The 14,550-nt window shown below is 30.5% G+C and overlaps 1 protein-coding gene across 6 annotated transcripts in view; it reads left to right on the forward strand.

Annotated features, from left to right (window-relative positions):
• Positions 1-14,550, forward strand: part of LOC142324100 (uncharacterized) — a 363,200-nt gene that overhangs the window by 205,690 nt on the left and 142,960 nt on the right. For all 6 annotated transcript variants that reach the window (XM_075364751.1, XM_075364759.1, XM_075364778.1 and 3 more), the window contains 2 exons: positions 7,764-8,304; positions 9,789-9,945. In XM_075364751.1, the coding sequence (XP_075220866.1) occupies positions 7,764-8,304; positions 9,789-9,945 (698 nt within the window). The remainder of the gene's footprint in view (positions 1-7,763; positions 8,305-9,788; positions 9,946-14,550) is intronic.

The following is a 14,550-nucleotide window of genomic DNA, read 5'->3' on the forward strand; positions in this document are numbered from 1 at the left end:
TGAGTTCCGGAGCATCCCCACACACTGACTAGCAGTAATCCACAATCATTGCTTCATTCCAATGGCCCTAATATCTTTGTTCCATTACAGAAATATCCTGATGGATTCTTCTCCATGTTCATTACTGACAACGCCACAACTAGGAGAGAAAAAGTCCAGGTGTGAGTGGAGAAAATAGATTTTAAGGGACATGTTGCATCCACGTTGATGTTATTTTTGCAGAAGTACTGTTACCAACTGACTGTAGTTTTCATCTCTTTTGTTGTTTAAAAATCCATGAATGACTCCCTTTAAGGCTTCCCAAGCTTCCTCTTCTTTCCCCTCTAAAATTTTGTCAAACACAGGATCCTTTACAAGTTGAATTTGTGGCCCAACAAAAATATTTTCCTTAACTTTTGCATCACTTAATGTAGGAAGTTTGTCTCTTAAGTACTTCAAGGCCTGTCCTTCTTGATTCATACTTTTGACAAAATTTTTCATCAAACCCAGCTTTATATGAAGGGTTGGAAGAAGAACATCTTTTGGGTTCATGAGAGGCTCAGCAACGAAATTTTTCTTGCTAGAGTTAAGATTTCTTGCAGGCCAGTTTGCTTGAATATAATGTGATTTCCTATCCCTGCTGTCCCACATACATAAAAAGCTGCAATATTTAGTGTACCCCAGTGCATTCCTAAAAGAACAGTGATGACTTTTAGATCGCCACAGATTTTCCACTTGGGTTCAGCATATTTGATGTCAGTCTAGAAGGATTGCCATGTTTGCATAAGTCTCCTTCATGTGAACTGCATGACCAACAGTAATAGAAGGAAGACAGACGATTGCCGTTGTGAAGTAATACAGCTTTCAAACTAAGCTTGGATGAGTCTATGAAAAACCTCCAATCAGTTGGATCATGATTCAAATTCAAACATTTCATCAAGCCATTAACCTCGCAGCAAACAACAAGATTGTTTTTCTTCTCAAAAAAAGAAAGCATATCCCCATGACTTCTATATTGCGAAATCCTGACATCCCATTGGATAAGATTCCATTGCTGTAGTCTTGACCCTAGAAGTTCTGCCTTCTCCTTCGAAATCAAGTTTTCGAATGAGATCACTCAATTCTGGTTGACTCGGTCTCTGCAATTTATCATCTTTTTGTCAAAAAGAGTCATGGGATGTGGAAGGCTTATTGGATTCTTCTTCTTCCATACTGTCTTCATTTTCTACTTAAAACTCATAATTTTGAGGTGGAGTAGCAACTGATAAAACTATCTGAATGTGGAATAGGTCGAATAGCAGATGGAAGATTAGGGTATTGAATTGTTTGCCTTTTCTTCATTGACAATCCTGTCTTTATAGGTGGATTTAGGCAGAAATAACAGTTTTCTGTATGGTTTGTAGGCTACCGCCAAACCATAGCAAAACCCATAGATTTTTTTTTATTTTTCAGCCATTCTCATAGTATAACTGAACAAGAGTTGGAACATTTATGTGGAGCCCATGACTTATCCTGATCTCCTCCCCTTCATACCAAAATAATGCTGATAGGCAGTCTTCACAAGAGGTGTCAGATGACGTTCTGTGATGAAAACGTTATTTCACCACAAATGTAACAAAAATTATTCACTGATTTACACATTTTGATTTAACAAATTTTCACTTCAAAAGCACTTGAAAATCTGAAATTCTGCACTAATTGCAACACAAACAATATGAAACTCACATTCACAGCAACAGTAATAATGTTTATAACTTACAAACAGCTGGAGAACATTGTGTTTACAGGTGTAACAACTCCAAAAACAAAATTACCCCCAAACTAAAAATGTAGATCAGGTAAAAAATGACATTTCATTGTATCTCCAAACCAAGAGCTAATTGGTCATTTTTATGGCGATTTTTAATTCAGCAGATAGAAATGCATAAGAATAAGCTATTTAGAGCTGCAAACATTTTCATTGTTGGGCAGTGTAATTTAATATATTTGCTGTGGAATGTATTGAGCTGATTTCACAACAAGTTTTGAAATAGATGTTATTGTGCATCTATCTTTCTTGCCATGATTGATATCTAGAATAGAAATGAATAAATAATATAATACTACTAGTATATATACTGGGTGGTCCATTTAAATTAGGACACATTTATATCTCAAAAACTAACATTTTAGGAAATTATGTTTTCCTATTTAATTTTTTCTATTTCAAGGGGGAAATATGTTCACAACCTACATTGTCCTTGTTAAGATCAAATAAAGGTCAACTTAATTTACAAACAAAAAAAATTAAAATTTCATTTCAGACTTTTTTTTAAAAAATCAATTTTTTTAAATTTGATAAGTTTTTTAGTTATTAATCTTCAAAAATGCTGTAAGTGTTTTTAGTCTCATTAGGTGTGGCCCAGGTGACAAATTACATCCAGCTGATGTTAAATTTTAAATAAAAAACAGTTAATGCTATCAGTAATGAAGCTAACAATAATGAAGAAGAAGAAGTTGAGCATGTAAACACCAGTGAATATTTTAGAATAGCCTAAAATTGAAGTTCAAGTTGCAAGTGAAATTTGTCTAAGTGAACGTATTATCAGTGTCAATTAATCTTTTTATTACTTTGTTACTCGCCAACTATTAAATATTAAATTAATTGGTTTTTATTTATTGGAAATTATGGAACAATTTACAATTAGAGAAAAAAACAGGTAATTTTGCATTATGGAGAATGCCACTGAAATGTTGATCAGACAGTAGCTTTGCATGATCTATGATTCCCCAGTAGAAATACTCCCAAATAATGCTTCTGTATACAGAACTGTAAAACAGTTAAGTGATGCTGGAAGTGCAGGAACCAAAAATAGGAACTATCAGAATACTGTGACAGCAGAAAACAATGAAATAGCGATTGCTGGTGGTGGTCATTGTAGATCCTCATATTAGTTCAAGAAGAATGTTGTGTGACCCTGAGATATCAAAAACCGGTTTTCTGAGAATATTAAAACCCCTGGAATTTCATTTTTACCACATTTCACTGCATCAGGAATTGCATGGCAACGACTTTGAATTAAGAGTAGCATTTTGTCAATGGACGCTGGAAAAAGTACAGGTAGATCAAAATTGTTTTCTTAATGTTCTATTTTCCAATGAAACAGGTTTTACTAATCATGGAGCAATAAACGGACATTATATGCATTATTGGACAGTGCAAAATCCATGGTAGCTAAGGGAAGAAGAACATCAATGTCTGTGGACTGTCAATGTTTGGTGCAGAATCATAGACTATATGTTAATCGGACTGCATTTTTTTTATGGAAATTTGAATGGAGAGAAATACGCAGATTTTTTAGAAAATCATTTGCCTTTACGGCTTAATGAACTACCCTTGGAGAAGAGAATGATGATGTAGTTTTATCATAATGGCTGTCCAGCACATTATTCAGTTATCACCAGAGTAATTTCAGACTGCGAATACAATGATTGTTGGATTGGTTGAGCTGGTCCAGTTCATTGGCCTGCTAGTTCCTCCAGTATTACTCCAGCAGACATTTTTTTATGGGGTTACCTTAAAGAAAACGTTTACCAAGTACCAACTACCCTTGAAAATATGAAACGGAGTATAACAAACATCTGTAGAGATATCAAAAAAGAAACTCTATTAAATTTTCATAGGTTGTTCTTAAAATGAATCGTGCAAGGACATTTGTTGCTGTAATTTATGTAGAGTAAATTTTTGTAATTATTTTAAATAAGGAGCATTAAAAAAAATTTTAATGTATCATTAATTCATTAAACTAAATATTTTCATAGAGTCGATATAACGTAATTGACCAAAGCGTAAAACACACGTAGGCTGTGTACCATACCAGTATATAGTACATGATTAAAATAAAACATAAATGGATTTTATTTAGGTTAATCCTTTTATTAATTGTTGTTTATTTAAATTTAAATTTTCTTTTATTTAAAATTTAACAAGCTGGATATAACTTCTCAGCTGGGCCAGACCTAATGAAACTGAAAACATCAATTTATATGCTTACAGCATTTTTTTACATCAATTTTTTTTTTAAATCTGAAATTTTATTTTTTTTTACAATGAATTCGATTCTGCAATAAAAAATATAGGTTCCTATTTAAAAAAATTAAATTGACCTTGAAATTACCTTTATTTGATCTTATCAAGGACAATGTAAGTTGTGAATGTATTTCCCCCTTGAAATGGAAAAACTTTAATAGGAAATATTTTTTTCCTAAAATGTGTAGTTTTTGGTTGTCTCAATTTAAATGACCACCCAGTATATATATATATATATATATAAAACAAATTTTTTTGTAAATATAAACAGTTTTTTTTTTTACAAACTGTTAAACTACAAAGTTTGTTGCAACCAAAAAACTGTAGGTTTATTGTTTGGAGGCACCAAAATTGAAATATATACTAAGTTATTGCCCAGCAAAGAAATAATATAACGCCTCTATTCAAATGCAATCAGTCACATTGATCACACTGATTGTAAGTGGAATACATGATTTTCAGTCATATATTTAGTTGCTATAGTAGTGATGATTCTTTTTCTCAAATGTTATAGATTATTTTACAAATTATTTTCTTAATATAACCTCCCCTAAAAAAAAAGTAAAAAATATAGAAGAGTTAAAACAAGGCTTCTAACCAGTAAATAAGACCACCTTTCTTGATTTAATGATCAGTTTGTGATTGTTGAATCAGGCTCTATTCTGCACTTAAGTGCTTTCAAACATTGTGACTATGTAATGGAGTGCATGCATTCTGGTTTGCTAATAGATGAACTGATTCAAGTAACTTGTGTGTAATTGTTTTACCAAAGAACATAAATGGACCCACCACATGATAATGCATTAATCTAGTCTATTTATGGTAGGATTCATATCCTTAACTTCAAGGCACATTACCAAAATTTCACTAATACGATGTAATTCCAACTATAAATGCTGTCTAAACTAACATTCTACTATATACTTTTTATTCAAGTTAGCACAGTCTGTTGGCAGTATTTACTATGTCAATTGGGCTGAAATTGATGAACCATTTGTATATCTGAATATGAGGTATTTGTCTGAATTTTGTTAAGGTTTACAATTGTTTCCTTTTGATGAGAGCTCTTTGCACTCACATCTCATTTATCTGAATGTAAATGTTTTCTTGTATTTGTTTATTTCTTTTGAATCATATTGATCTTATGTTTAAAACTTTTGTATTGTCACCTTGATTATTAATTTTATGTTTTGTTTATAGGATTTTTTTTATCCTTGTGTTATTGTTTTAAACTGTATGTAAAGAAACTGTTTCTCTTTAAACTTTCATAATTTGTTTCCCATATTTTAGTATGGGGAAATTTTGTGGCATGTTTTATTCAGACAAATAGTAAACAGTTTGATTCTTCAGCCATTAATAAAAATATATTTTTTGAATTCAGTTTCTTGTTACTTATATAATCTATAGGCTATTTAAAATTATTCTTCGGTCATGCATTACAAAAATTAGTTTTCATAGTACATGCTCAGAAGGCATCAGCTAAGCTTAAATGTTTTCTGACATACAGTTAGTTGCCATTTCATTCCATGATGATCTGTGAAAAATATGAAAACGATTGTTGTAGTTCCTGTCAGTTGTGATGTACACAGCATCCATTTTTTTATAAGCAGAAGTAACATGTGTACTTGAGATGACCTACAGTAATGATTGATGGTTCTATGAGAGAATGATGCAGAAAATTCAGGGAAAGGTGCGCCCAACCAGTTAGGAAGAGGGAGTACATTCCATTGTGAATGCTGAACTTGTTGGAAAAACTAAACATGCCATTCGTGATAAACGTCACACTGACTTTTTCAGCAATATCAGAATAAAGGAAGCACATTCTGGATGATGCATGAATTTTGTTTATCAATAACCAGCAAAAGAACAGTCTAAATAGTGGATGCTTACACACTCACTGAACAAATTCAAAAAATTAAAATAAATTTATTCAAACAAAAAATCATAGGTACCTCAAGTAAAGGAATTTAGTTGGCAGAATTTATGAAGCCAGGTACAAAAATTATTGCAGACTTATATTGTGAAAAGTTTACAAAGTATTGTCCTGTTAGAGAGCAATACAGAATATGCCATGTATATATACATGGCATGGGGATTTTTTTTCATAACAATGTTCACCAATTGCATACAGGATGCACTAAACAAGTTTTAAGTGGCAGATTTCTGAACACCCCCTTACAGCCTTGATCTGTCTTGTTCACAAAATTGAAGAATTGGCTGGTTACTCAACACTTCAAAAGCAATATGAACTCATGGGTGGAGTCAGTGAATGGGTAATACTTCGATGGCACTGTTTTTTGAAGAGGGAATAACCAAGCTGGCGGCATCACAATCATGTTTTAATTTGAGTAGGGACTGGGTCAAGAAGTAACACATAAGTCTGTGTGTGTGTACACATAAGTGTGTGTTAACTTTTGTTTATAGCAAATCTTTTTCAATTTATTTGTCTATTTTTGATCAGAGGTTGTCTATTTTGATTTTTTTTTTTTGATCAGAGGTAAATATGTAAATAGTTTTTGTACCATATATATGGTAAATATAATATTTACCATATATTATATTATTTATAATATATAGTAAAAAATTTGTTCCTAAATTTTGTTAATTTGTTACATGTGATAAATTTGCCAGTCACTACAAATATTCACATCTCTTATTATAAATACAATATAAAGATTAATTTTTTAGGTGAAAAGTAAATAAAGGCGTATGTCTAACTAAATTTATATGAATTGGTTGAATTGCTTTTTAAAATCGGCAACCAGATTAATAACTTTTCCTGTTACAAGCTGATACTGAAGATTTAACTTTCATTATATATATATATATATATATATATAAAAATTATCATTATATGTACATTTCTTGTATTAAATATACTCATAATAAAATCAATTGTTAGAATACTTACTTCATGATCTTTAAAAAAAGACTAGAAAACATAGCTTTGCTAAGTTTTCCCAGTTAATTGATACTTGATCAAGATTATATGTCATATTTTCTGCAATAGTATTTTAATCTTTGTATTAATAAATTATTAGTTACATCAATATGACATTAAAAAAAAATGTATTCACATGTTTTTATCACTAAAACTGATTCAGTGTTCAGCAAAGCTATGGAATATCCTGAAACATACACCACCTACCTTGTTGACTCATCCAGGAAGCAGCAGTTTAGTATCACTCATTGTGTTAAAAAAAAATGTATGTAATAAAAGTTAAGTTAGAAATAGTTTTTTAATTTTGTATTTTTTGTTTATAGGTACGTAAGAAAAATTTAGACTAGAAAATGACTTAATTTTTACTGAAATAAAGGTACTGCAGTCAGTTAAAATATGTTTAACTAATGATTAAAAATTATAAATGTTCAGAACCACCAAATGAAGGTTCTTCCTTTGTTAATTTACAAGAAATTCATGAAAAATCCTTAATTGAACAAATCACAGGATTCTGAAACCGTATGGTACAAAAAATATTAAAGCTTATTTAAATATACAAGATCAGTTCCTGTAATATTTATTTATAAATTTAGCCACGTCAAAAATCATATGATTTTACATAAATTATAAATCTTTTTTAAAATTACAGATTTTTTTTTTACTTTGTTTTTCAGTTATTACATATGTAAATCAGTTTTTATGTAAGCTTATTTTTTGGTGTTTGATATTAAATTTATTTATAAGTTAGTGTAATCAAAATCTTTGTCTTCCTAGGGATAGCCTTCGTAAATTGACAACAACACTCCGTTGCGTCGTCTGTGAACTTGCAAAGTACCTTACCACATGTGAAGATGAACTAAACAATACTCTTATAAATGCACTTGTAAAATATGAAAGTAACTCTGATAACTCTCAGATGTCTATAATCGATGTTACCAATCGACATACCGATTCAGAAAGTGAAGGTGTTGACTGTGAAAAAGATTCTTCTATACTTCAGACCCCAAAAAGAGTTCATTTTGCACCAGATGTAATAAATATTGTTAATGATGATTCTTTCCTTGATTGCTTAGACAAAAACCATGACTTATCTGTAGAAATAAGATCAGAGTTACAGTCATGTCTGGAACGATTAAAGTTAGAAGCTGCTGCTGTACTTGGACTGAGTACTTTAAAAAATAAAGACTCATCTACAAGTGTTGAAAGAAGAAGGTTAGCTTCCGTTACGCGACAGTTAATTGAGAAAAACAAAGCCAATGATGAACTCACCAGAAAATTAGAGGATGCAGTAGAACTTACCACAAAACTGAAACAGGTAATATACTTATACATAGCAACCTAGTAAATTTAAACTTATATTACTCAGGTGAATTTATACAAGAATATTTTAAGATTTTAATGTAACATTTTTGTTGCATTTTATGTACCATATAAGATAAGTTGTCATATGAATAATGAAATTGTTGCACAATATGTAAAGTATAAAATTATTGATTTCCAGAAAAAGTTAATATTTCCATAAATATATTTAAAGTTACTTCTGTTGTAAATTTCACTTATTTGATTGACCTTTATTTATTTACTTTAAGTTGATAGTACGTGTATGTCTAAATTTTATCAGTTTCAATTATAAAATCAGTTAATCTGATTTAAGAAGTATATTCTTAAATGTCTTGGTACATTAGAAATATACCTACATTAACAACAACTATATTCTAGTCAAAGCATAATCATAAAGACTATAATAGCTTATTAGTCTATTTTTGTTAGACAGCAGAGATTATCTAGTATGACGGATGAGTCTAGTGGTATTCTTCATAGTTTTTACAAGAACATTTTTTAGGAGTATATTTTTACTTGCTTGTACGAAGTAAAGGAAGTATTGCGATTGCAAAAAATTTCAATTTTCAGATTTCAACGGAAATAACCATTTTGACCATCCCTGAATCCGTTTTACTAGTTTTGGCATGACATCTATATGTACAAATGTATGTATACATACATACATACATACATACTACATATGTATCTCTTTAATAACTCAAACACAATAATTAGCCATAGGATGTTGAAATTTTGGATTTAGGACTGTTGTAACATCTAGTTGTGTACCTCCCCTTTTGATTGCAATCGACTGAACCAAAAGTGTCTAAAAAAGCCCAAAATAAAAAAAATTTGTATTTTGGACTGTTGCTTAACTGCAGTAATAAGCCCTCGTTGAGAGCTTTTCAATGATATCATAAGTGGTAGTTATTTTCATTGGTGCTAGAGTTACAGCCAAATGAAATTTTAATTAATGAAATATTTGGATCTTAGAGGAACGCACATCGGTTCGAATCAGGCTTCATCTCCTTTTCTTTCATTTAAATATATTGATTTATCACTAATTATTAACCTCAGATTGTAAAAAAATTTTATGATAGATGATAATTCAATAATAACAATAAAAAAAACTATCAAGTTATTAATAAAATAATATTTTATGTACTTTTCATTTTAAAATAATGTGTATGTTATTTAATAGGTGTTCATGGAAGTCATGAGGTGTCCTCATCAGATTTTTTTATAGAAAAAATCCTTTGTTTTTAGAGCAACTGTTAATGTTAGAAATGATAATCATTATTATTTCATATTTTTTCAGGATTTTAAATCCTTTGTTAATAGGTATTTTTTAAACTATTACTTATATTGATTTTTTGTGGAATAAACTGAAAGATATTGTTAATGTTGAACTCAGTAATTGTATTTGCAGAAAGTAAATGTGTCCTTTTAATTTTACGATACTAGTTTCTTTTTTAGGATTTGGCAGATGCACAAGCTGAGTTAGCTACAGAAAGAGCTCACCAGGAAAGGGAAGCAGCTGCTCATGAAGAAACTGTATTTGACGAAAAAGAAAGGGATATAGTAATGGGAATGGAAGCACGCCTTCAAAATTTGTCACAACTTCAAGAAAAAGGTTAAAAATTAGGATTTGTCTTTTCATTTGTTATTTTAACTATAGAATAATGAAAAACTAATAGGAACCTTAAATTAACAATGAGTAATACCTTAAATACTATAATTATAGCTATAGTAGTAGTTAGTAGAAGTACTGGTGGTAATAATTATTATTTTAGCATTAATAGTTGCTTGCAATGATTTTAATAATTCTAGTTTTAATTTTAGTGTATAGAATAAAAGCTTGTAGTTTATCGACTAACAAACATGGATTTTGTTCAGAAAAAGTCAGGTGCCACCCTTTAGTAATCATTATTGTATCTTCATCCATAAATTATTTATCTGCACAATTTTTTGCATAAAACATTTTGTCTTCAAGATTCCACTTTGTTAATGTTGATAATAATGTTTCATACCATTATGTTTGTGCTTTACTTGTTATGTTTGTCCATAGAGTTGAAGCCGTTGAATGAAGAATTTTTTAAAACATACTGTATTGCTCATTTTGCTTTCCACTTTGAGATGTGCTTGCATTCAGTTAGACAAAAAATTTGCTTAATCATATGGTCTTTCATAAACTAGTCCAGAAATTCTAGATACTCAAGCCTGTATTAACTAATGAGTCATCCTCCCAAATGTTTTTAAAATTTGTGGCACTAACTAATTCACAAATTCTTAGAAATCTTGGTCAGATATATCTTCAGTAAATAACTTAAAAAATTTGTTTTTACAACATTTCATTTAGACTTTGTTCTTTTTATGAGGGCGGTCCAAAAAAGTAATGAGACAACAGCTGTGGCTTGAAAAAAACTTTATTCTGAATCTGCATTTACATATTCCTTTTCAAAATGTTCCCCTAAGTGCAACACACTGCTTCCAGTGCTTGATCCCTTTTTGTAACCCATAATCCAGGTCATCTTTTGAAAATGCTTTTCATTTTGCCTTCACAGACAGCCTTTACAACTTCTAGATCTGTCTCAAAATTGTTACACTTTTAGAGTCCTTCGCCTTTGGGAACACCAGAAGTTGCACAGAGCTACATCTGTTTTTTCCTGTATGATGATGAGCCACTTTAATTTTTTTTCATTCAGAAATTCACAGACTATTTGAATGATATGGGATTACACATTATCGTGATGCAACAGAAGTTCTTCAATTTTTTCCTGGGCATATTTTTTTAGAGTGAGTTAGCATTATATTCAGCATATTGATGTATGAGAGAGCATTTACAGTCATCCTTGTAGGTGTCTGATGTAAATGAATCCTTGTTCATCATGACTACCACGTTGTATGTGCAGCTTTCACTTTTTTCAGGATGTGGTGAAAAAGTTGACATCTCTTGAAAGCTTTGTTATTTTATCTCAGAGTAATAGTAGAACATCAAAAACTCATATCAACAGTTACCACGTTATGCAAAAAGCGTTTTCCTTCCTTCTTGTAGCAAGCTTACAATTCTTCGCAAACAAATGTGCGGTACTCTATTTGGTCAGGTCTAACAACATGCAACATGTTTCATATGCATCTGCTCGCTCAGAATATTATGTGGACTAATTTTTGAGATGAATAGCAGTTCCTCCAACTGCTGCATACCAATAATACCATAATAAAATAATACATACCAATATAACAATAATACCATACCAATAAAATTATACAGCCATTTTTGCTCAACATTTTTCATTTTTTTAAATTTATTAGGAGAGCTCTGTGTCTATATGAATGTAAAACAAAACTAAAAAATTTTTAGGGGGATTATTTTTTTTTAGCAGCCATTTTTGTTTGGGCAGATTTCTGGTTTATCACAAATAATTTGTTTTGTGGAAAACCATGTAACTCCCTTATTTATAAAGATATCTTGATAATTTAAAAACTGGAATGTTCAGCATGAAATTGACTAAAATAATTGTTTAAACTATTTTCTTATAAGTATTAAGGAAGTTGCTAAAAATATGTATAAAATGAATTTACAATTATAATTCAATTTTTGAGGCCAGTATTTTTCATGAAGAAAAGAGTAATCTCACATTGATTATTTTTTCCTGTCAAAGTTATTGTATAACATGACTTTGAACTTTACCAGGCCATGAAATTGTTAATCTGTCAGAGCATAAAGAATAAAAGCCATTAATATTGTTTAGCGAAAAGTAATGGTTGACAAATCATAATTGTAGTATTTACTTAAAATATTAAAAATTGATGAGGTTTCATTGCACAACTTTTCTGATTTCTGTTCTTCCAGAACATTGTGTTTTCTTCATTTTACACCTTCACTCTTCTGATCCACCAATTAACATCACAATCACAGATAGAAGCATCATGTTATCTTGGATTCCTAAAGAGTTTGTGTTACTAAACAGAATAGATGTTTGATGGTCTTCAAATTTCTTTGATCTTGATGTAGGATAACATCATCTTGCTTGGTTATCACTTAAAGGAACAAACCGATGCTAATTTCTTGTATCTTTTACTTGTAAGCAACATTCAAACCTCTATTTAGGTTTGTCCTCTGTGGTCTGTATTTCTTCCGACAGGACAAATATATATTTATATTTTACTGTAATTTTGTCATTGCAAAATTTAAACATATATATTCGGAGTCAAAATTTGGTCATTGTATGGTCTTTGCAGACCCCTTCTCTTTGTCAATATTCCAAAATTGTTTATGTGTTAGCATGGATTGATAAAGTTATATATTTATTTTATATTGGCTACTTATTTTTATATTAGTTACTGGCACCATCAGTGAAGTATATCAATTTTGTAAGCTCGGGTAGCAAACTTTTAGTCTCATTTATTAGATGTTGAAAAGTGTGTACAACATTAGTATCATGAAAAAGGCTATAACTTATAAATAAGCTCTTACAACAAACTTTACCTTCTGTTTTGAAGTAGAACACAAATAGATGCAGAGAAGTCTGCGAGTTTGTCCAATAAAAGCTTTGAATTTCAACTTGGAACGATGAAGGTGTAATTTTCAAAAAAGTCTCTGGTAATCATCAAGGTTTTCTTTGAGTTCCCTGAAATAATTGGATTGAACTTTAGAAATAAAGTGATGTGACTTTAAAGTCATGATTTTGTCTGTCAGAGAAATCATAAACTCATCACTTGCTTGGATTTGTGTAATGAGTTCAGCCCTATCAGTTTGCACTTACTGTTAGAATGAAATTTCACCTGGCAAATTGTCAATTTCCTGAAATAAAATGTCCTGCACAGTTTCTGGCTCAGGACACTCTTCACATTCGTTCACCGTACACTCCTTTTTCAGTCACATACAAGGATGTCAATCAAATTTCTGTAACTTACATTAAGTGTAGCTTCCTTGATCATCAATTTAGCATTTTGATGATATTTGCAGACACAGATACTGTGCATATCAGTTGAACCTGGCAGAACACACCATCTTGGCTGCAAAGAAGAAAACAGTGACCAGCCTATTTCGTGTTCAGGGTATTTTAGCTTATCCTACCCTAATAAACAGCAACGAAAAATACCAATTCGTTAGTACATATCTTGTGGTGGTCAGGTGTATACTTGTTATATTATTATATGTCTATATACCGTATGTATATATACAATATATATGTGAAATACCTATCAATGGAAAATTGATAGGATTGTTTTGGAAAATTTAGTACTTTTCAACCAAATCTGAATTTTCAGACGAAAATCGCAAAAATCTGAAACGGTTGTTCGTAGCACTCTTAAAAATGTTTTCGATCCCCCTGCAATCATATCCTTTCTAATGGCATCCAGTGGTACCCGTCAGATGATAATATTTTCAAGTTCCCCCAGGGTGCCGTTCAGAAATTGGGGAGGGGGTACGATGGGGTGCTACTAAAATATCTCTGCAACTGCTCGTCTGATTTTTATGATTCAAATGCCGTATATATCAGCAGGTTGAACACTAACTGTTTAACGCATCGGGTACACTCTTGATTGATTGGATCTTGGTTATTCAAAAATTAAATCGTTTAGCCCTATGTTTTGATTGCACTGACCCCCTCTGTAAAACATACCAATCTGATCTTTCACTAAATACACTCAAACCTGTGCACTAGCATAGCTGTAAAATGTAAACTTATGAGACTAAAATGTAGAAAATAAAAAATATATAAAAAAAACTTTTTAAAAACCACTATTATAAACAATGCACTAAAAAATGGTAAATAAATAATATGTAAAAACGATTTTTAAAACACCACTCTTAAATTAAATGTACTGTATGGTAAAGAATAATTTTAGGACTGTGTCTAATTAAAAACATTAAACTCAAATTAAAATTAAAATCATTAAAAGATTAATGTTTTTAATTTGAAGCTATGACTTTCACATAACCTTGCATATCACTATCAAAGCTTGTTGTCAAATCCATCTGAGATACCGTCCTAAAATTATTCTTTACCTTTTAGTGCATTTAATTAAAGAGTAGCGTTTTAAAACTTGTTTTACATAATTTTTATTTATTTATGTTATGTTATTCTTCATAAAAGAAAAAAGTAGGCACCGAAATGTACCAATCACTAACAGAAAATCCCGATTCATTAATATCAATTTCTAGATTTAAATTTCTAATCTAACTTTCGTTATATCAATTTTCATCATTCAAAAAAATATATATTTTTAC

This window comes from Lycorma delicatula, chromosome 1 (genome assembly GCF_047948215.1).
Source record: "Lycorma delicatula isolate Av1 chromosome 1, ASM4794821v1, whole genome shotgun sequence".
NCBI classification, from domain to species: domain Eukaryota; kingdom Metazoa; phylum Arthropoda; class Insecta; order Hemiptera; family Fulgoridae; genus Lycorma; species Lycorma delicatula.